This window comes from Vicugna pacos, chromosome 24, assembly GCF_048564905.1.
Source record: "Vicugna pacos chromosome 24, VicPac4, whole genome shotgun sequence".
Lineage (NCBI taxonomy): Eukaryota > Metazoa > Chordata > Mammalia > Artiodactyla > Camelidae > Vicugna > Vicugna pacos.
The window spans coordinates 3,352,061-3,373,963 of record NC_133010.1 but is presented as its reverse complement, the minus strand read 5'-3'; the positions used below and the strand labels follow the sequence as shown (position 1 = coordinate 3,373,963).

Sequence of the window (21,903 nt, the reverse complement as noted above, 5' to 3'; positions counted from 1 at the left end):
TTGAATCAATGCACATGGTTAAAGCATAAATGTCAACATTAAAAAAAAATGTTTCCCACGTTAGTGTAATTATGAAAACTTTGAGAAACAGAGTTACAGTGTTGATGGAATTAGAAATATGAAAGTTGTAATTCAGAGTCCAAATACACTGTTGTTGCAAGTCACCATATCCCCAGTTTTCTTTGCAGATGAATCATTTCTCAGCCATGTCTGCCTTATATTCAGTGTAACCATGGAGATGAACAGCCGTGTGAATGAGTTCATTCTATATGAGTTAACACGAGATATATTAAGGGAGAAAGTAGTATTCGTGATCTTGCTTGTATACCTCACAACTCTGTTGGTGAGCTTCCTAATTGTGATGACCATAAGACATAGCCAGACACTTGGGAGCCCCACGTACTTCCTCCTTCTCTGTTTATTCTTTGCTGATTCTTGTTTGTCAACAACCACTGCTCCTAGATTGATTGTAGATTCTATACCTGAAAAGAAATTCATCTCCTACAATGAATGCATGACCCAGATCTTCGCAAGTCACGTGTTTGGGTGCATGGAGATCTTGGTGCTCACTCTTATGTCCTTTGATCACTATGTGGTCATTTTAAGCCCCTGAGATACACAACCATCATGATCCAATGCGTCTGTGCTGCATTGGGTGGGGTCTTGTATCCATTCTTCAACACAGATCCTCTTGGCTCTGAAATTACCCTTCTGTGGGCCCAGTGTTATCAGTCACTATTTCTGTGATATGCAGCCTTTGTTGAAACTTGCCTGCACCAACACTTATGTCATCAATCTACTCATTGTGTTTAACAGCGGGGCCATGTGCATGGTGAGTTTCACAGTGCTGCTTATCTCCTATGTTTTCATCTTACTTCTCTGAGTAATCAGACTGCAGAAGGAAGAAGGAAAGCCCTCTCCACCTGCACCTCCCACAGTATTGTTATCATCTTGTGCTTTGAACCGTGTGTATTCACATGCACTCGACCTCTATCTGTATTTCCAATGGACAAGATAGTGGCTGTGTTTACACTATTGGGACACCCTAACTCAACCGTCTGATTTATACTCTGAGGAAAGCAGAAGTCAAAACTTCAGTGAGAAAGTTATGGTGCAACAAACTCTGACTTGAGATGGCAAAGAGCAGAAGAAGCCAATTGCTAATTCTGTCACAGTTTAAATAAAATGGATTGATAGAAAAGACAAAATGTTCTCACTCCGATGTGGACAATGGAATCCTCTTCCAGTGGGAGCTTCGGGGGAGCAGGCAGACTGAGCGCAGAGCAAAGCCAGCGTGACAGACCGTTAAGCGCAGTCATGTTTGTGAAAGCACAACCCTTTCCTGCGCGTCTGCGGTTTGCGTCGATAGCGCTGCTCTTTTGAAGCTTGCGAGCCAGATCCTGTTGTCTCCATAGTTTGCGTTTTTGATTTTTGTATTAATTTGCTTTGGATTTTTCTTTTTCATATTTCTTATTCAAGTTTAATAATTGAAGGGGAAGAGCATGAATTGCTTCAGGTAACATAGATATCCTCTCCTTAAAAACCACACTTTCAATAAATCAAAAAGTAGCAAAAGATAGTTTTGTTGGCAGGTGGACAGCCATAAAAGAGGTCGTGTAATTTTATTTTGTTTCATTTTAAGTAAACAAAGAGAAGGTTTGGAAAAAAAAAAAGAGAGAGTAAAGATTTGGGGACTTAAAGACAGGAAAGCAGCACTTGACAAGATATATTCATTAGATCAGATCGTCGCCTCGGAGGTTTATCATTTTCATCCGTTGTTTCCAGACCCTCCTGGACCATCCTACCTCTTTGATTAAGGGGTACATCACAGTAGAGGAAGCTATTTCCGTTTATAAATCCTTAAGTTTTACTTTCACCTGTTCAAATTTTAACCACTTCAAATACATTTGGAAATATATTTGGTGCCAAAAGCCTTCCAATTTTTTTTCTCTGGATAAATAAACATCTGCATCTCTCTCTTATGCTCCTATATTACTATGTGGATTTTCATATACACATAATTAATTGAATAAGGCAATCCTGGATTATATATTATTCCTGCTCTGTAATCTGATCATTTAAACAAGCTTTCGCTTGTGTTATTTCATTTGACCTGCACATTTAATTTTTTTGCAAGGTAAGTGTGGCCATTTGCTTTGTCCTTTTCTAAGTACAAAGTCTGATTTGTGCTGCAGGAGTTTTACCTAAGACAGGTGAGAACTAGAAAAGGATGTGACTAGATAGCCTTCCTCTCTAGCATTCATGCTACATGTCATGTAAAATATTAAATACAAATCATCACATAGATTGCATCTTAGAAAAGAAATCCTGAGCCTTCAAAAAAGGATGATAATTGATACCTTAAATTTCTGTCCTGACTTCAAAATCAAGTTCTTTAAACTGCATGTTGGGGCCAATATCAAAGCAGAAAATAAATGCCTAAATAAATCATACTGAAGAGGAAGAAAGAAACAAAGATTAGATAAAGTCAGAACAAGAGAGAGGAGAGTGAGCAGACACGAAGGAAAGAAGAGCCAGGGGACAGGATACAGAAAGATATAGTGAGGGGAGGTGAGCAAAAAATGGAAGAGCCAGTAGTTTGACCCAAGATTTCATCACAAAGTTCAGCTTCTTTCTCCCTGACCCACCACACCATCACTTTCCCCAAAACCAAGCCAGGAATGTGGTCATAAGAGAAAGGTTGTCAAAAGTCCTGAAAACCCAAGTGTGTAGAAAGTACAGTACTATCATGGACTTTGTCCCAGAAACATCACCACTGACTTAGAACTTCATATGGGAGGATTCCCAGGATAGAAACTTCTGCCACACTGGCCTCAATGCCATGGTGCAATCATTGCCTTGCTTTTGAGCAGAGATGCTTGGGAAACAGTGTACTTTTACACGGAGGTCGGGGGTCTTAGGAACGCTGGACCACCATGACCCTTCACTGGTGACAATACTGCCCAGGAGCTCCTCTGTTTGTCAGAAGACACCCTGAGCAAAGATTCTAAGGCAGAAATCTTGAGAAGACAATTGGAAGAATTTCAGACAGATTGAATCACTCACTTCTTTTCTGAGGACCAAATAGATGACTTCCAATCAAGTGTATTTTTCATATCTTCAACTTTAATTGACTTACATGGTGAATTATATGAAGTCTGAATGAAATACACAAACTACACTTCACTGAGATTTATCAGTGCCTTCTACCACAAGAGGTTATGGGACGTACGGAGTTTTGGGGAAAGAAACTCTGCACGTGGCCATACTTCTCAGGTGTCTCCCCAGAAGCCCTGGGTCAGAGAACAACAGTGTCTGTACTGGAGTAGACAGAAGGGTCATGTAAAATGGAGCGAATTTCTTAATTTGGTTCTTGCATACTTTATGGAGAAAACTATTTCTGTGTTCTGAGAAAAAAATGTTTATCAAGCCATCTCTCTTCCCACAATACCTGTTTTTGGAAAATCATGAGTTTAAGTGTTTTCTTTTTGCTACATTGGACATTAATTGTAACTCCCACAAAGGTTTACATTTCCTAAGACAGGGCTTCAGCCTCAGGAGCTCCAAGTAAACTATTTCTCCCAGCCCAGTCCCAAAGGATATTCCATGAGCTACCTAGCTCAGACAGTCCAAGCACAAAAGCAAACTTTGGGTCAATTAGCTAAACTCCAACCCCTATGACTTGATATGAGGAAAATGCTCCCTTCTCTGTAGGATTTCCTTAAGCCCATCTCTTCTAGAGGCATGGAAGCCTTTGAAGCCACTTAAAGACTCAGATAAATGAAATGTGTGGTAGACTTGAGTCCTGGCCTCACCACTGCTATGTGAATTTAAGCCAGTTTCTCAACCTCTTGAATTTCCTATTTTCTGTTTGTAAGAAACATATAGTAATAATCAATATTTATTTTATATTATTAATATTCCATTTTTACATTTTTTATCTATGTTTTTAAAGCAATGTAGAGAGTAAGACAAGAAGGAAGGAAAATGAATGGAATTCTTGAATACTTTGTCTTACGTATTTTTCTTTTTTTTAAGAGTATTCTATTTTATTTTATTTTACTATTTTCCCTTAATTCAGAGGATTGAACCCAGGACCTCATGCACGCCGAGCACACACTCTACCGCTGGGTTATGTCCTGCCCCACTGACCCACCCCTGCTTTTTCTTTTTCTTTTTTTCTTTTTTTTTTAAAGATATGTCCTTCCACTTGCAGGAAAAAGAATTAGATCTTTGCTTTTGGATGGTTACAAGCTATTCAAGGTGAGAGAGATTACATTACAAAAGTGCTTTCTTACCCAGGAAACCATGTTACAACCCAGCACTCTGGTCTAAGAACTGCCTGCAAGGTGTGACATGGCCTTCAATGACGGTGAAGTGAGAGGTCCAGGGTATGTTTAGGTGGAAGGGGAGAGCTGGGGACAGACACTGAGGTTGGAGTATGCCATGGATGGATTGCACCATGCTCTGCACAGTTGCTGCAGGGCTAGTGGCAGCTAGCAAGCCCAGGTGTCTCAGAGAAACATTGTAGAGAAAGTAACATTCCAATGCCTGGCCTTTATTTGTTGCAAATGTATGGGAAGAATCTGAGGAAGGGTTTTTGGTGTGTCACTTAACGTATTTGAGTCTCAGCTTCCCCATCAATTAAATGCGAATATGAAGACTTAGTTTTAAAAACTTTTCATAAATACTAAAATGTATAACATATGAAAAGAAAGAATGCCTAACTCAGAAATAGTACAGAAAAAATATTTATGTATTTTTATCAGTTCTCCTTAAAGATTGCAAATAGAGAAAGTGAAATAAATCACCCATGCCACACAGTAAATCAGCAACAGAACTGAGCCTGGAATCCAATTATTATAACAAGTCTTATGAATCTAAATCTTGTTAATTTTAATATGACATACACAGTGATTTTATAAAATTTCCCAGCTGGATGAGTAAGAACAGCCCTGGGAAGGGCTCCTGCATTACACTCCCCAGGCCCAGAGCCCTGAATGAACACCCGCCTTTGAGGGGATGGCTAAGCTGTTCAGTTCTGGGGGCAGAAAATGTTTCAAAGGGCAGTTTCAAAGGAGAGCACTGAGCTGGACAAAGGCAAGAAGGCGAGTCAGTGGTCTCTGGAAGTTCCTTCAATCTGAGTGAATTGACTCTGAGGGCATTAAAATTCATTGCAGACTGAATGATTAGATTATCCAACTGGCATCCTGGTTCTGTTATATCAAGACCAGAACTTTATTGAATGCAGTTGATAATGGTTATTCCGTCACAGAAACTGTGAAAATAGGGATAAATCACCACTGAGGTTTCTACTATCTTCAGTTTGTCCACCCCTGCCTCACATGTAGTCTCGGGATAAATTAGGGCCCTAATTTAAACTCTGTTCAATGGAAGTTGTAGCTTACTAAGGTGAGGTTTCCAATGAATAATACAGACCCTCTGGCCAGATTAAACCCACTCTAACATCCAAACTTGAGGTAGTAGACAATGTTATTGAAATAAGAAATATTTTCAGAATTAAAGTCAAATCACTAAAAGCAAAATTTAATTTTGTAGGAGACAAAATTGAGAATAAAATGAGAAAAATAGTAGATAGACAAAAAGTGCCTTTATTTTCTATTAGAACTTTTAGACCTTATATTCAGATTTAGATCTGGGGAAATTAACTAGAATACAGAGTTATTTTAAATACTCTGGTCTGTGTTATATCATAGCATGATTTATAGTTTCATCAATATCAAAATGCTAATAGAAGCAATAACTATATCACTTTGCCAAATTGAAATATTAGTGTGTTAATGTTAAAGATAGGCTTACATTTAAATATGGGAAGATATCTCACTTATTCATTTTTTCAACAGATAATTACTGAGCTCCTATATCAGGCTGTTCTAGACACTAATTACTAATTTTACATCAATCAACAAATGAAAAAAAAATAATTCCTTGCTTCATAGCTTACATTACATGACAGAAGGCAGACAAAAATAATAATAATAATAAGTAAACAAAGTACATGGTATATTAGAAAGTGATGAGGTCTCTCAAAAAATACAAGTAGTTAGAGAGGGGGCTCATAAAATCCAAGGGGCAAGTTGCTATCTTTAAACACTTGAAATAGAGACGTGATACAAGAACACCTACAGCTGAGGTTCTGTGAATGCTCTAATCTCTTCCACTCCTGAGTCGTGATTTTTTTTTCATCAGTCACTGAAATCCGCATCCTAAATATACAGGTTTTTCCATGTGAAATAGTTTGAGTAAGTTCCCATTTCTAATCTCTAAGGTAGTTTTGTCTTCCCTGCACAAAGGTTTTCCAAAGTATCTACTGAGTGGCAAGAAGTCTGGGAGACAATTTCTCATTTCATTCTTTTTTGACATTTCAATTCCAAGTAAGCATAGAATTCAACTCTTTTCAATTTACATTTGAGGATGCTGAGCTGCCAGATCAGAGTTCATAAGTAATCTAAGGGGGAAAACATTATTTCCTGACCCTTATGTTAGTGCTTTTTACATTACATTGCTTTACCACCTGCCAAACAAGACTCACCCACATAGAGTGTTTATCTAATAAGAAAACTTGAATTTTCAATCTTGACTTTAAATTTTTTCAAAGATCAACATTTTACTTTTCATTAGCCACTATTATTCTGTTCCACACTTTCCTCATGGCATTTTTCACTTCCTTATTCCTGAATGTGTAAATCAAAGGATTGAGCAAGGGAGTTAGGATGGTGTAAAATATGGCTACTATTTTGTCAAAGGAGAAAGCAGATGGAGGTTGTGCATACACAAATATGCATGGGACAAAGAAAAAAACCACAACAGCAATGTGAGATCCACAGGTAGAGAGAGCTCTCTGCTGCCCTTCAGTACTACGGGTTCTCAGAGAGAGCAAGAAGACCCCATAGGAGACGAGCAACAAGGAGAAGATAAGGATGCAGATGAACCCACTGTTGGCAACCACCAAAAGGCCAAAGATGTGAGTGTCAGTGCAGACTAGCTCCAGTAATGGGTATAAGTCACACATGAAGTGATCAATGACATTGGGGCCACAGAAGGGCAGCTGGAAAGTGAAGAGAATTTGTATCATGGAATGCAGGAAGCCCCCTGTCCAGGCTGCCCCTGTCAGAATGCCGCAGAGCCTCTGGCTCATGATAGAAGAGTAGTGCAGGGGTTTGCAGATGGCCACATAGCGGTCATAGGCCATGGCCGTGAGGACAGTCACCTCTGCTCCAGCAAAGAAGTGCTCAGCAAAGAGGTGGGTCATGCATCCTTCAAAGGAGATGGTTTTCCTCTCAGAGAGAGAGTCCACGATCATCTTTGGGGCAATGGCGGAGGAGAAGCATGCACCCATGACGGACAGAAAAGCCAAGAAGAAGTACATGGGGGAGCCCAGGAGTGCTGGGCTGCAACTGATGGTCACCACCATTAGCAAGTTGCCCCCGATAGTTGTGATGTAGCCAAACAAAAACACAACAAATATTAGTTTCTGTATATTTGGATTCTGTGAAAGCCCCAGGAGGACAAACTCAGTTACAAAGCTTTGGTTTTGCATGATTTTCAAGAAGAGGGTGAAAGCTACTACAGTGAGCATGTAGAACCTACAATTATGAGAAAGAAAAATGTCTTATACCAGTTCATGGAATTACCATAGTCAATGAGTTTGTTCATCCATGTGAAAGATTATCTAATGTACTTGTGCTTCTCTTGTCATTGACAACAACAACAACAAAAGAAAGTTTTAAGGCAGCAATGGGATGTCAGGAAGGATAGGGATGAATTATTAAATACTTTAAGATCGTCAGAGCTTCAGAATAGGGGAAGGATGGCGATCCAATGCGATAGGGATGAGAAATGTATTTTTTTATCTCAACTGTTAACTCTGATCATGTAGTAGTGGTTTCCTGGAGTGAACTGGAAGAAGGATTCTGAAATCACATCCAACTTTTCTGGAAAGGAGGAAGGCAGTTTATTAATTACAGCTGCCATGTGCTTGGAATGGGAGCGGGGATGACCTGCACGCCCTCCCTGACCAGGAAACGTCCTTATCTGCAAATAGAAGAAGAAATAGCACCCAGTTAAGGACATGCTTAGAAATCATGGCTATTCCCCCATGACTTTTAAAAGTCTGAAGTGAATTGAGCCTGTAAGATTAATTAATCAATTCTTTATAAAAGAGAAAGATCAATGGGAATTCACTCTGCTATAGCCTAACACATCACAAGGATGCGTGCTTTGAGTTGGTTTTTTTCCCACTCATTGAAAACAAAAAGAGAAGTTGATAAAAAATAATAATACCCACTTATGAGTATTGTTATTATAACTAAGTTAAATAATGCAAGGAAGCATTTGTTCAGGGTCTAGTGGGTAAGAAACAGTCCATGTTAGGTCTTAGTACTTTATTTTACTGGTAGAAAATTCATGCCTTTTAAAAGAGATAAAAATCAAAGAAATAACAGGTGCTGAGTCTCAAATTTTAACCCGGACCCCTGGCTCCAACGTCCAAGTCCTTTCCACTGGATCTACAGGGAAAGAAGCAAACATTTTTTCTAGCAAGAACTTTAGAACAGAGGTGGCCTTTGGAGGGTTGCCGTCCACTTTAGAGGTGAAAACTTCTGATTCCTTTGTTCACGTTTGAATGATGCCTCTTGATGGAGGACACTGAGCAAATGATGTAGAATCAGAAGGTAATGGTCCAGTTACTTACAGACACAAACTGGCAACAACCACATAGGTAAGGAATATAAATTATATGGTGAATATAAGTCAGAGCCTTGAGGCTTCCATTATTTGCTAATTATTTATACTATATGTCCCAGTCTGATCAAGTACAGCTTGGCAAGATAAATGTGTTTCTCAAATTTCTATGACTATTGTAATGTAGGGAGGTTCATATATAACCTTTCTGTTCATCTCACAGGATTATAATGAGGGTCAAATTGAAAAATGTGAAACTGTTGCTTTTGATAAAATGTCCATATCAGTTTTAGTTACTTTTCTCTCACTTAAAAATCCTGACACCTTACCCACAGAAAGTTTTCCCATGAGTTATCCAGGTTATTACTCCAAATTTTGACTTCATTTTTCATAGCAAGACACATCTTTGAAGAATGATTGTGTCCTTACTTGTACACTTAAGAGACATTCATCAAACGACATGTATGTGTGTACAAATAGGCAAGTAAAAGAATAATTAGGCTTTCTGTAAAAATTAAAAAATAAGTTGTTTTTTATGAATGACAGCTAACAAAAATAATTGAAAATTTTAATAAAACTAACAAATATAGAAGTGTGTATAGTACTATCTGTCCATTTGTTTACTTTGAAATAACCATCTTCATTATGTTTCCAGGGCACCAGACATTCCTAAACAGTGCTTGCATTACGAACTCCATATCCAGCTACAGACTGCCGTCAAGAAAACAAGACTATAAAACAAACCCTATGTTACAACAGTTATCAGTTTATCCTCAGATCAAAACAAGAGAGACGATGGAATGAAATGATGAAGAGCACCAGCTCCAGGTGCACAGAGACCTCGGTACAAATCCAGGCTCTTCTACTAAGGTAGATTATGTGATAAGAAAAGTTACATAAAATTCTCAAGGACTCAGATTCTATTCTGGAACTGGGTATAATAATAGTGCCTCCTGAGAGAGTCCTTGCGAAAATCAGATAAGGCTGTGCTCATAAAACCATTTATGCATTTAGATGCACTGGAGAAAATTATAAACAGTAAGAACAAGCCCCCAAAGCAATTGACACAGAGTGGAAATGAGAATGCTTTTATTCCTAATTTCTGCTTTACCATGCCAGGGCTGAAAAATAGCTTTACTCATTTTTGACTTATTCACAAATATAAAATATTTTATTGGTCAGAATGCATAAATGGTACTGTTTAAATCTGCAACACTTTTGAATATCTTTAATAATCTCTGAAATAAATGATTGTGGCCTTCAGACCCTCATGTGTCCACCTCTTTTTCAGGCAGCTTCATTTTACAAATAAAATCAAATAGAATGAAGTCTGGAAATGAAAACCAAGATTCTATTTTAATCTAACAGTTAAATAATTCTTAGGCTCTCTACTTCCTTACTTGGGGGGTTTCTCAGAGAAACACTATTTTAGAATCAAAATGCTCATTAAATATAAACAAATCAAGCCTCTCTTTTTTTTCAGATAAAAGAAATTTCTAACATTATTGTTAAAGCTTTGACAATGGAGAGTATGGTGTCCTCAGAGTTTATGATCACAAGGGTTTTGATTTGGAATTATTTATTTATTTATTTATTTAACATTTTTTATTGATTTATAATCACTTTACAATGTTGTGTCAAATTCCAGTGTTCAGCACAATTTTTCAGTCATTCATAGACATATACACACTCATTGTCACATTTTTTTCTCTGTGATTTATCATAACGTTTTGTGTATATTTCCCTGTGCTATACAGTGTAATCTTGTTTATCTAGTCTACAATTTTGAAATCCCAGTCTATCCCTTCCCACCCTCTACCCCCACCCCGGTAACCACAAATCTGTATTCTCTGTCCATGAGTCTATTTCTGTCCTGTATTTATGCTTTGTTTTTGTTTGTTTGTTTGTTTTTGTTTTTGTTTTTTAGATTCCACATATGAGCGATCTCATATGGTATTTTTCTTTCTCTTTCTGGCTTACTTCACTTAGAATGACATTCTCTAGGAGCATCCATGTTGCTGCAAATGGCATTATGTTGTCAGTTTTTATGGCTGAGTAGTATTCCATTGTATAAATATACCACATCTTCTTTATCCAGTCACCTGTTGATGGACATTTAGGCTGTTTCCATGTTTTGGCTATTGTAAATAGTGCTGCTATGAACATTGGGGTGCAGGTGTCATCCTGAAGTAGATTTCCTTCTGGATACAAGCCCAGGAGTGGGATTCCTGGGTCATATGGTAAGTCTATTGATTTGGAATAATTTAAAAGGTAATTATCCTAAATGCATTTTGTTGTCCTGGATTGAATCCTAGAACAGAAAAGGGACAGTAGTGGAAAGATTAGTAAAATATGAATAAAATCTGGTGTTTCATTAAGAATAATGTATCAACGTTCATGTCATAGTTTTCATAAATATACTCCTGGTAATGTTGGGTGATGAATATGAGGGGAAAATAACTGAGGAGGCGAAATCAGAACCCTCTATAATAGCTTGCAACTTTTCTATTAATCTAAAATTACTCCCAAATAAAAAGCTAATTTAAAATAATATCATAATTGTTCAGTTCCTGATACCAAAAATGTAGTGATTATGTGTCATTGAAGAAACCACAAAGCCTCTGAGTCCTCGCTCATAAAATAAGAATAGGCAAGTAACGCTTGTCCAGGCTGCTGGCCCCTGAGAGTCAAACAAGACACTTCTTACGAACATTGTTTGCAAAGTACAATTTGAGTGGAAGATGTGAAATGTTGATATAGGCATGATTTTACAGGGATGTTTATACACACAAAGTGAACTGGAGAATTGAATCTATCATATGAAAAAAGTATGTTTCTAAATCATATTTTTAATTATATCAAACCTAAATTGTAATGAAGCTGCTTCATTTATTTAATCTTATTAGGAAATGTTTTAGCAGTTATTTTCAGAATCATAAACATGTTTATATTCCTTATACTAGTAGCCTTAACCCTAAAAATTGTTCTAAAAGTAAAATGAGGTGGTGTAAGTTTTTTAGTGAAAGATGATGTCATATATAATAGTAAAAATTCAGAAATATCTAAAATGTTGAATGATAAAATGTTTATGTAAATCAGTCTACTACAAACTAGTAGCAAAATATGCTATGAGTAAGACACTAGTAATAAAAGGACAAAGATGGTGAGACATTTTTACTTGCTAAATGAGAAAAACAACAAAAACATTGTGATAACCCTGCTCAGACATTTTAATATTATTTTAAAATCAGAAGTAAACATGTAAAAATGGTAGGGATTTTTAAATTTTCAAAAGATATTTTGGTATAATTATAAAAAATTTAACATGAAAAATCAAGTTTAAAACACACAACACCATATTTTTCACGATCTAAATATTTGTTCAGAAAAAGATGAGGTTTGAGGGTAATTTTATTATCCACCCAGGGCAATTAATTTGCATAGGTGGAGCCAACATGCTAACGTAACACGGAGTCTAATACTGAAAGGGCTTACCTTCTGTAAACCATCTACAGACAGCTGCACTGTGGGCCCAGCCCTCCCATCCTCTGTACTGACTCTGATACCAGTTTTCACTTCATATACTCCTACGTGGAACAGCTTGTTCTGTCTGTACCTCTCATTGAAGACCCCATGGTCTTTCCTTTCTTGATAGTCATATTCTTTAAATGCTGGAGCTGCACAGGAGATCGCTCAGGTCCCCTCAAACCAGAAACTGTGGGCTCTGGGCCATGTCTTGGATCTGTGACCCTGGAAATTTTGCCTCCTGACTCTTACCACTGCTCACTGTTTCCTTCCCATTTGTTTCAGCAACAACCCTATTGCAGCATTGATCATTCTGAAAATGATAGAGAAATTCCTCTTTCAACTTTGAAGTTGATATATTATGTAATATACATAGTAATTGTACTATTACATAGTACTATGTAGTATGTTACATAGTAATTATACAGTATTAAATGGTAAGTATAATATTCAAAATTGTATGAGAAATTAGTAGTACAGTTGTCATCATAAGCAGTGTTTTTTCATTATATTTTAACTTTAAATGAATAGATTTAAAACTCCATTCTGATTACTCTCCCTGATAAGTTCCTTAAATCCTCTGTACATTTGATCCAGGATTATTATTTATTTCATAAAAGATTTATTCTTCTTCTGTCTAGCTAAGCATATTCCTATCCTTCATAGTCTGAGAAATATGTTCTTTTCAGATTTCAGACCCTTTCTCTCCCCTCAGTATTGCTCTGCTGATTTATCTAAATGTCTCAACTTTTATACTCTTACTATTTCTGGAATTTGGAAAAAAACTAATTGTCTAGGTTTCCACCTGTGTCCTTCCTGATGGATGCCTGAGCCTTCTTTCCATCTGTTGTCTTAGTGACTTAGCTCATTTCAGGAGAGACAAAACCATGACAACTAGCACTAAAGCAGTTGAGAACTTCACCCGTTTAAATAGCCTGAACAGTTCTGAAGCAGAAGTCAAATGCTATTTGTGATATCAAGTGCACGTGGGGAAAATTAAATGGGCAAATTTAAAATCAGAAGACTACACTCTGGGACTTGAGTAAGACACTCCATCTTACCTTTCATGTCCTTCCCTGGGCCACTTTTAGCAGTTTTTTGTGGGAATATTAAGTGCTATATTGCATATCAATAAGTCTAAATGGTAAACGGCACTTGAGTTACATTGCTTCTATGATGATATTATTCATATAGCCTCAAAAATTCCACTTTTTAACCTAAAACACCAAGACAAAGGACCATGTTAGAGGATGAAGGATAAATGAGAATATATAAAGTAACAAAAACATGCTATTGACTACCTATGACACAATGATTCATTTGCTGCATTTCATAGTTATGTGGGTTTAATTTGAAGATGAAAAACTGAAGATAGGTCTAATTTTTAGACTTGAAAAGGTACTCCTAGCCCTCCAAAAAATGTTTGCATTCAAATAGCTGCTAATTATTGAGCACTTAAGTTGCATCAAGTGTTGTCCAATTAACTCCGTATGTATTGTTTCCAAATCCTTTGGCCTTGTTAACATATAATCTCCATTAAAAAATAAACCCTCTGAGCGCAAACAAATTTGTACAGCTGGCCCACGTGTGCACAGTTACATGACAGACCCTAGCCTGCCTTAAACCTGGTAGCCTGCATCACGATACCCGTACTTTCAAGTACTACATCCCAATTTAAAATCCTTTCTGAATATGCAAAAATGTGAGTTACAAATCTCACCATGTCTCTGTTCCTTGAGAATTCTGGTAATGACAATCTCTTATTCTCTATAGGAAAGTCCATCCTCTAGCTGGCCAAAACATGAAGTATGGGCCCAAGTCTTACTTCTACAACTAAGAGCGGGAGGAAGGGCAACTCTGGCAGATGAGGTTGAGAATTTTCCCTGCTGCTTCTCAAGCACTGTCTTCAACATGGTCTCCAGGAAAAAATAAATAAAGAAGCAAAAGTTTCCTCCTTGACTTCTAATTGGAAATTCCCAAGAGGCCATAAACCTGCAGAATTGCCTCTCAGTTCCCCTCAGGGCTTGGAAATTTCCCATCATTACATTTTTCCAAGATGCAGTCTGTGGTTTGACTTGTTCAGGTGTTTGTAAACTTTTTATGCTCCCAATCAGAGATTTTTTTCTTTTTTCTTTTTTGACTTCTCCTGGTCTTCTATTTGAAGATGCTTTCACTTGCCTTCATATTCAGAAACTGAAAACTGTGTGAACTGGGACTGAATATAGTGCCTTAGCAGAACTGGGGTGAAAAGCCTGTGTACTTATTAAGTGAAAAAGATGAATTCTGGGATGAGGCACAGCATCAGTCCACAAAGACATGTTCTGTTTGAGGGTGAGAGCAGCAGTCCATGCTTATTAAAGAATAACAATTAAATACATTTTTGCACATAAAAAATAAAAGCAATCGAGATATAAAATAGAGGATAGAAAAGAGACATAATGAACACTAAATAGGCCAAAGAAATCAGCAAAAATTGATCAACACCTTCAGGACATGTAGACAGTGGGATCCAAACTGGTTCCCATCATCATCACAAGCATGATTTGGACATGTCCACTCCCATTTGCTACTTCAAAATCTAGATGTGGGATAAGGAAGAGAAAAAATAATCACTGAAGTAGTTAAGATAAACAGTTAAAAAACTGAAACTGAGGACATAGAAATGGAGAGGAGAAGAAAGAACTAAAAGCTACTTAAGAGGCATAGATAGCAGTTTGGGGTCAACAATAATAATAAGCAATGTGACTAAAAAGCATGTTACAAAAGTCATGGGTCAGTATGAGATATTTTGATTAATTAATGGAGATTTAGAATCACAGGTAGAGAGGAACTACTTAGGTATTTGTTTGTTGTCCAGTCAGAGCACAGAAAGATACTCCCTGGGGCTCAAGCATCTCTCTTCCTGTTCAATTCCAGACTCCATCTCTTCTTGTTCTCTACTAGGAAAGCAACCCTGAAATATAGATTATCTGTATCTGTTAGGATTGGTATTATGAGGCAAGAGAACACTTGTGTGGTATAGAATAGTGGTTACCAAATCAGGTCCAAGGACAGGTGATAAAAGTTTTCACCAACCATAAAAAGAAAAACATGGAGAAAACTGAATTTTTCATAAAAATAGCTAACTTTTATAAACGTATTCACACTGATGGGCTATTGTTATCCCCTATTCTATGTTCCTCTTCACTCTTGGTATCAAAAATGGCTTTTTTTAAATGAAATAATGGTGATAATAAATCACAGCTTTAAATATATTCTTGTTTGGCAAAACAAAAAGTCGACAACTGTGTATCAGTCCCCTCAACTAAAAAAAAATATTTTTTTTCCCAGTACGTAAAATACAAGACTGGGAACCAGTGCTCCAGTGGGAGACTGCTAGAAGTAGAAAAGGCCTTAGAAGACCAGTAATTCTCAGAAAGTAGGTTTAAGTGAACTGGAATGATCTGGGGGATCACTTAGCAAAAACATCCATTTTAACCACTTAAGAGTATTGAATTAGAAAAACTGAGGAAGTAAACTAAGAAAGAGGAAGACGTGAGATCCAGGATACAGGAGATCCTACAGGGGAGAGGGAGAGGAAAGTCCCCAAGACTGTCGCTGTGCACCAGGCCTGGGCGACAACTAGCCAACGGAGGGAGTGTACCAGGAGAAAGGGGAGTAACTGCAGGAAGCAATGCTTTATGTGAAGGGAAACTCAAAAGCACTATACTCACAATCTATGTAGTGACCAGTGTTCACATGCTCATCCTACCAGTGTCCCAGCAAGACGCAGATGGCACCCTCGAGATAAAGACGTGGCGCCGAGCAAGTAGTCATAGATGCTATCACCCTGAGCCCCAGAAGGGCAAGGAGAGGGAGAGGTTAGTGGAAACTGAAAGGAGTCATGTGGACTTGGCCACCTGGAGGTAGTGACTTTTGGCTCAGGAACACACCTGGCCTGAAGAGGCCTTGAAGGGAAGGAGCCAAGGGAATAAATACCTTGACCTGGCTCCTTCCCTCCCTCCCATCTCCTGCTGCAGATCTCACTGGCCAAACACAACAGAACCCAGAGGTCCCAGCTGTAGTAGTCCATACATCTTTCTTGAGCAGGAGAGCAGGGTGAAGGGAGCAGAGATCTGGAGGGGCAAATGAAAGACTTCTGGAACACTCATGATGATATATATACACACTGATCAAGGACTTAACCAAAATTTACAAAAACATTTGGAAGACGTATGGGAGAAGGAGAGGGAAATACTGTAAGACAGCTGTATCTCAATCATGGCAGAAGTCAATAATATTTAAAGTTGGTATCTCTAAAAACTACAGCTATCTATGTATCATTTAGAAATATGGAGATAAATCATAAGACAAAAACAATAGCTGAGTGAGTAAGCCTTTGGTATTTTTTTTTTTTGGTGGGGGGAGGTAATTAGGTTTATTTATTTATTCTTGGAGGAGGCACTGGGGATTGAACCCAAGACCTTATGCATGAACATGTGCTCTACCACTTGAGCTGTGCCTTCCCCAGAGGAAAGCCTTTGGAAACTAAGGGATTAGGGACATTATAAACCTTGCAATATTATTTGATTTTTTAAAATGATGTATTTAATAAAAACTAATTTTAAAAAAGTTGCTAGAAGGCTGTATGAAAAGCTAACACTGGGGTAAAAAAGAAAGCTAACACTGGTTATACCTGTGGAGCTAGAATAAGGGAATGAGAGTAGAAAAAAAACATTAACTTTTCACTTCACTTGCTCTTATATTGTTTTACTATGAACGTCTGTTATTTTCATAATAGTATTTATATCTTAAAAAAAAGAACTAGATCAACTGGATTTAGTCGCTAAAGGGAATTTATCCCTCAGGTGGGCTAGGGCAGAGAAGCTGAAACACATTCATTTGAATCAAATGAAGTCCTAGGTGGATCAATGACTTGACCAGACACATACATAGCTTAACAAAGCCTTGGTTAGGACCTAGGACTTCACTGGGGACCCAAGGGGAGGAGTCCCTTCTAATCTCTCTTTGCTTCAGAGAGAATAAATATTATATAAAGGTATGTCTCATCATCTTTGAATATTTACGTATTGAAGAAGCCTAGGGGTGAAAGACCAAGTAGAGAGGCCCAGACCAGGCGAGAACTGCTCAGTCACGTCACTCTGGTTGAGAACCACTAATTTTAGAGCATCTTGTTATGCAACAAAATAATTGATACAAAATAATTGATATAATCTACTCTTTAAAAAAAAAAGAAAATATTGTTGTCCCATAACTACCTGAGTGCCATCACACCATTATAATACTGCTTTCTGATGTGGTAAAAACAAAAAACAAAAAACAAGAAAACCCTTCCTTTTAAACATTTAAATATTAAAAGGAAAAAGAACCACAAGCTAAACTGAATGTTTAATACATTTGCAGGAGGAAAGGAATGTGACAAGGATTAGAATTTTATAATATACACTAAACATTTATGTAAAAGATGTTCCATTTTTCAGAGAAGTTTCCCCTAGTTCCCTGTCTTTTCTGTCTTCCTCAGAGCAATAAACAGTAATTACTACTCTCTCAGATAAGCTGCTCCACTGACTTGGACAGTAATTACATCTTTATGTTTCATTATCTCCAAAAACTACCTTTCATTTCATAGCACAGTCTCACTGCACTGTTTCACAGTAAAATTGTACTCCTCAAATTTGAAGAACTTGAATAAAAGGTAGAGGCCCAAGGATTTTTAGGCATTGATTAAGTAACAATGTCTACGGGCACAAACGTTCTATTTATTCATATTTTAATAACTGCAATAAAAGCAATGAAAGCTACTTTAATGAAAAAGGAACTCAGGAATGAGATAATTAAATATAACTAACTACATTTCAAATACAAATACCAGAGTAGTGTCAGGTAAATATCTAAATTATCTACCCTGAATTCTGGTCTGAGAAAAAGATCGGAGACAATTACAAGGAAGGTGCTTCATATCATCAGGTCCATTTTTAAAACAATGAGATCCTTTAGGACAATCACTTTAGCCTTTCTTTTTCTCAGAGATTTCTGTTGGTCCTCTTGTTGGTAACCCATTTATGTCTGCACCCTGAAATGAAAAATCATTTTAGATATTAGTTGTAATAATATAATAATATTTAAAAGACAGACACTATAAGAGATATTCTCTTTAAAAACAGACAACGAAGTCCAGAATGATAGAACTTCCAGAAACATGCAGGATGGCTAAATTTGTGCAGCTGAACAAAACCAAAGTTGAATTTGACAAGCACCATTGCTAAAAGACAACTAAATTGCCTATTCATTAAAAAAAATAACTTATTGTTTAAAAAAAATACTCTATGATCCTACCAATTAAGTATCTCATTAAAGTTATCAATCAGTGAAACTGGCTTATTTTAGTATCATCTCTTGTCTTCTATTAACTATTTAGCATTACTCTTACCAGCCAGGAAATACTGGTTATTATCTTGGCTATAAAGCAAAGAGCAAACTCATAAATCAGAGGTCTAGTTTAAAACCTTAGTTTAAACAAATGTTAACTGTTTAAATAAAAAACCCCAAATCTCTATTTTAAAAAAGAAGGAAATGTAGACACATTAATGAAGGTTTTGTCTGAAGAACTTGCATTCCCAAAAGCCAAGTATTTTACCCTGTACCCCAGCCCCTGCAACCCCCCGCTCATTCAAGGCATTTTAACGTTCTTACCTTATAGTCTACTTTGCCTTTACTTTTATCGTTGGATTCTCGTACAGCTTTCCTAGGCCATATACAACTAACAAAAGGGGAAATCAGCGGGTATATATATGGCTCCAGAAATTTTTTGTAGACCCAGGGCAAAACTGGAATGACAATGCAGGGAATGCACACCATTGTCCCAGGCTTGAGCTCTTGGACTGCCAATAAACGTGAAGAAAAAACAAATTAGATCAAATGACTGAAGGAATTCACCTAGATTAAGATATTTGAAATGACTTTCTACACTGAAGGAAAAACTTAAATCATACTACAAGTATTAGCTTAAATCAAGTCTATTAAATCAAAATGCTGCTATCTGCAAGGTAAAGGAATAATAAGTGGTCTACCGGAAAATAATAGTGAGGTGCCTGCCTCCAAACCTCTCCAGTCACTGCTCCCCAATCATAAATATGATAATATGAAGGAATAGCACCAACATTTGCTGGGTGCTAGGCAGTCAAGCTCTTAACACATATCAACTCATTTAAAACACCCAGTGAGGTTGAGTACCCTGGCATTTCCATTTACAGATAAATAAAAGAGGGCACAAAAACATTAAGGAACTTGGTAATTTTCACATACTCCAGTTTAGTGTGACTTAACTTGCAAAGCCCAACCACCTTCAGGGACTGACAATATTCGTTACACAACTTACAATGCCAAGGGAAAATTTTGTTGAATGGAACTCAATGAGATACCACTTTGGAAGACCTCTAGGCTGCAAACTGGCTTGCCTCTCCCAGGCAACAACTCTCCCTTGATATATTTGCTTTTCCTTTTTTAATAGCAATTAAGGTATACTGAGTAATAAAAAATTTTAATTTAGTATTGTTATTTGTATAAGTAAATTGTCCATTTCCAAACATTAACACCTAAATTTCCTTGATGATTAGAAACTGTCTTCGAATTTCTCAAAATCAGCAATTTCTTGAAAAAGAACAAATATTACTTCCATAATATACTATCAAACCATGGACCTCTTAAATTGACAAGAATTTTTAATCCCTTAGCAGAGGCCTTAAAAACTCAGAAGCTTCAGAACAGTGCATAAGGCTAAAAATTAAGAATGTTAAATTTTCTTATTTTCAAAACACTGTAAATTAAGTAGTATTTGCTGACAAATGAATAAGCACTGTTACACTAAAGCAATTCAAAATTATTTACAAGTGAAGAGTGGTATAAATAATCCAATCTGAATGTGGCTTTGAAATGAATTACAAGACCTGTAAACAAATATAAACGTACATCAAGGAATGACCAGCTATTTTATAAAGAATTCATAACTGGATTCTTTAAAAACAGTCCTCTAGTCAAATTTAATAAAACAGTGTAAGAATTTATCAAAGCATTTTGTTTCAAAATTTTAAAGAACGTATTTTCTGATTACAATAAGCCAAACTGGCAGGAGAAGGGGGAGGGTCTTTTTCAAAGAATTATTATTCTTGGCTATTGGACATGTAGAATCTGATCAGAAGAGACTTAAAAGGTGGCCTGGTTCAGGTCTTATGAGTACCACAGCCTAATACTCAAGCAGCTGCCTGAACTTGAGACCTGCTTTCACTATTTTCAACATAGTGTTCTTGGGCAAATCATTTAACCAGTCTTTGCTGTAGTGCTCTCATGTCTAATGTGAAGACAATAATAAATAGTACCTATCTCAGAGGGATGTAGTGTGGACTAGATAAATTCATAGGAATACAAAGCTCAGAACAGTGCATACGTTAATGTTAAATGTTGTTACTAAAAGGGAAAAAACCCCAAAAACCCAAGGATTAATTTCTAATCATCAAGGATCCAAAAGTAATAAACTGTTCAAAGCCCACACAAAGGCAACCAGTAGTTAGAGCTGGCTAAGACCAGAATTCCTAAAACTGGTTTCCTAGCTCAATGCTCTTGCCTTTTCCCTTCCAAAACCATGATCATCATCATTCCACTTTCTACCAAACTTTCAAAACCAACCAAATCCTTCAATACAACAGGCAATACCACCGAGCACTAGACTATTAAGACTGTCAATCCCTCCATTGTAAAGATTTAAGTTTTTAGCTACTTGAAATTGTGTTTTAAGTGAATTCTCAAGAAAAAATATCACTAATTACTTTTGTCAAATTATGGCTTAGAAAGGTCTAGAAGGCGGCTATGACATATTGATTAAAAAAAAAATCACGATTTTTTAAATTCTCTCCAAGCCAATTCTCGGATATTACAATAGAGCAAGAAAAATGGATTGAAACTGCTGGAGGAGAGAAATTTCTTTCATCTGCCTTAGTCCACTACAATGGAATAGGAAAAGGCGGAGGCTCCATCAAAACTTGGGCAGGGGTAGCGGGGGAAATGCCACCTCCTTAAGCAACCCAGTCCGGCGTATTATTTACTGGAGACAGAAGAGAGCGGGACAGGCTGAGTCAAAGACAAGGGCTGAAAAGATAGAACAAGGGCAAATGGTGGTGACAATAACAGAGAAGTGATACCGACAATTCAGGCCAGAGAGCGGATCCTGAGGAAAGGAGAGACGGATCGGACGCAGAAGAGGGGTGGACGCGGACGCAGGGGAGGAAAACGGCGAGGAGGGCAGGGGCAGGGGCAGGGGCTCCGCGGGTGCGGGCAGCGGTGGACTGTGACGGCCGGCGGGCCGCGAGGCCAGAGCGCTGGAGAACCGCGCACCCCGCAGGCTGCTTAGCGCGTCTCCATAGCGCCGAGCCCCCGTCCGCCCCGAAGCCCCAGCCACAGCCTCGGCCCCCGGGGCCCCGCTCACCCGCGACCACCACCAGCGGAAATGTCCGCGCTTCTAGAGTGAGGAACGCGGAGGGACGTGCCGCAGCCGCGCCAATGGGCACAAGGGCCGACAAAGGTGCGCCTGCGTCAGCCCGAGGACGCGCCGGACGTAACCGTGACGCCCAGGCTGGGACTGGGGGCGGCTTCCGGGCCGGCGCGGAAGCCGCTGGCTTAAAA

At 37.8% G+C, this 21,903-nt stretch overlaps 2 protein-coding genes, 1 long non-coding RNA gene and 1 pseudogene across 5 annotated transcripts; 1 reads left to right on the top strand and 3 right to left on the bottom strand.

The window, feature by feature from the left end:
- The first annotated feature begins 232 nt into the window (after window positions 1–232).
- LOC140688947 (olfactory receptor 4C11-like) lies at window positions 233–1,127 on the top strand (annotated as a pseudogene).
- A 5,501-nt stretch (window positions 1,128–6,628) lies between these two features.
- Window positions 6,629–7,561, bottom strand: LOC140688857 (olfactory receptor 4C15-like). Its single transcript, XM_072948879.1, has one exon. It carries the CDS (start codon window positions 7,559–7,561, stop codon window positions 6,629–6,631), a length of 933 nt encoding a protein of 310 aa, XP_072804980.1.
- Window positions 7,562–10,879: 3,318 nt separating this feature from the next.
- LOC140688969 (uncharacterized) lies at window positions 10,880–14,939 on the bottom strand. Of its 2 annotated transcripts, none has more exons than XR_012063810.1 (3): window positions 14,713–14,939; window positions 13,290–13,445; window positions 10,880–11,014 (listed from the first exon to the last, which is right to left on the bottom strand). It is a non-coding gene; the product is annotated as an uncharacterized lncRNA (long non-coding RNA). The 2 variants fall into 2 exon arrangements; XR_012063811.1 differs by lacking the exon at window positions 14,713–14,939 and adding an exon at window positions 13,949–14,131.
- Window positions 14,940–17,967: 3,028 nt separating this feature from the next.
- LOC140688968 (UPF0729 protein C18orf32 homolog) lies at window positions 17,968–21,836 on the bottom strand. 2 transcript variants are annotated; one of them, XM_072948948.1, is made up of 3 exons: window positions 21,707–21,836; window positions 18,922–19,109; window positions 17,968–18,301 (listed from the first exon to the last, which is right to left on the bottom strand). In XM_072948948.1, the coding sequence occupies exons 2-3, from the start codon at window positions 19,084–19,086 to the stop codon at window positions 18,236–18,238; spliced, it is 231 nt and encodes a 76-aa protein (XP_072805049.1). In that variant the 5' UTR covers window positions 19,087–19,109; window positions 21,707–21,836; the 3' UTR covers window positions 17,968–18,235. The 2 variants fall into 2 exon arrangements, with proteins under 2 accessions (XP_072805049.1, XP_072805050.1); XM_072948949.1 differs by lacking the exon at window positions 21,707–21,836 and adding an exon at window positions 21,427–21,610.
- Window positions 21,837–21,903: the final 67 nt, after the last annotated feature.

Bases quoted from the DNA above. Each gene is read 5' to 3' on its own strand.
- LOC140688857 (XM_072948879.1), bottom strand. From the start codon at position 7,561: ATGCAAAACCAAAGCTTTGTAACTGAGTTTGTCCTCCTGGGGCTTTCA.
- LOC140688968 (XM_072948948.1), bottom strand. From the start codon at position 19,086: ATGGTGTGCATTCCCTGCATTGTCATTCCAGTTTTGCCCTGGGTCTAC. The intron at 18,302-18,921 runs GTAAGAACGTTA...TTTTCATTTCAG, and splicing joins AAGGCAAAGTAGACTATAAG to GGTGCAGACATAAATGGGTT.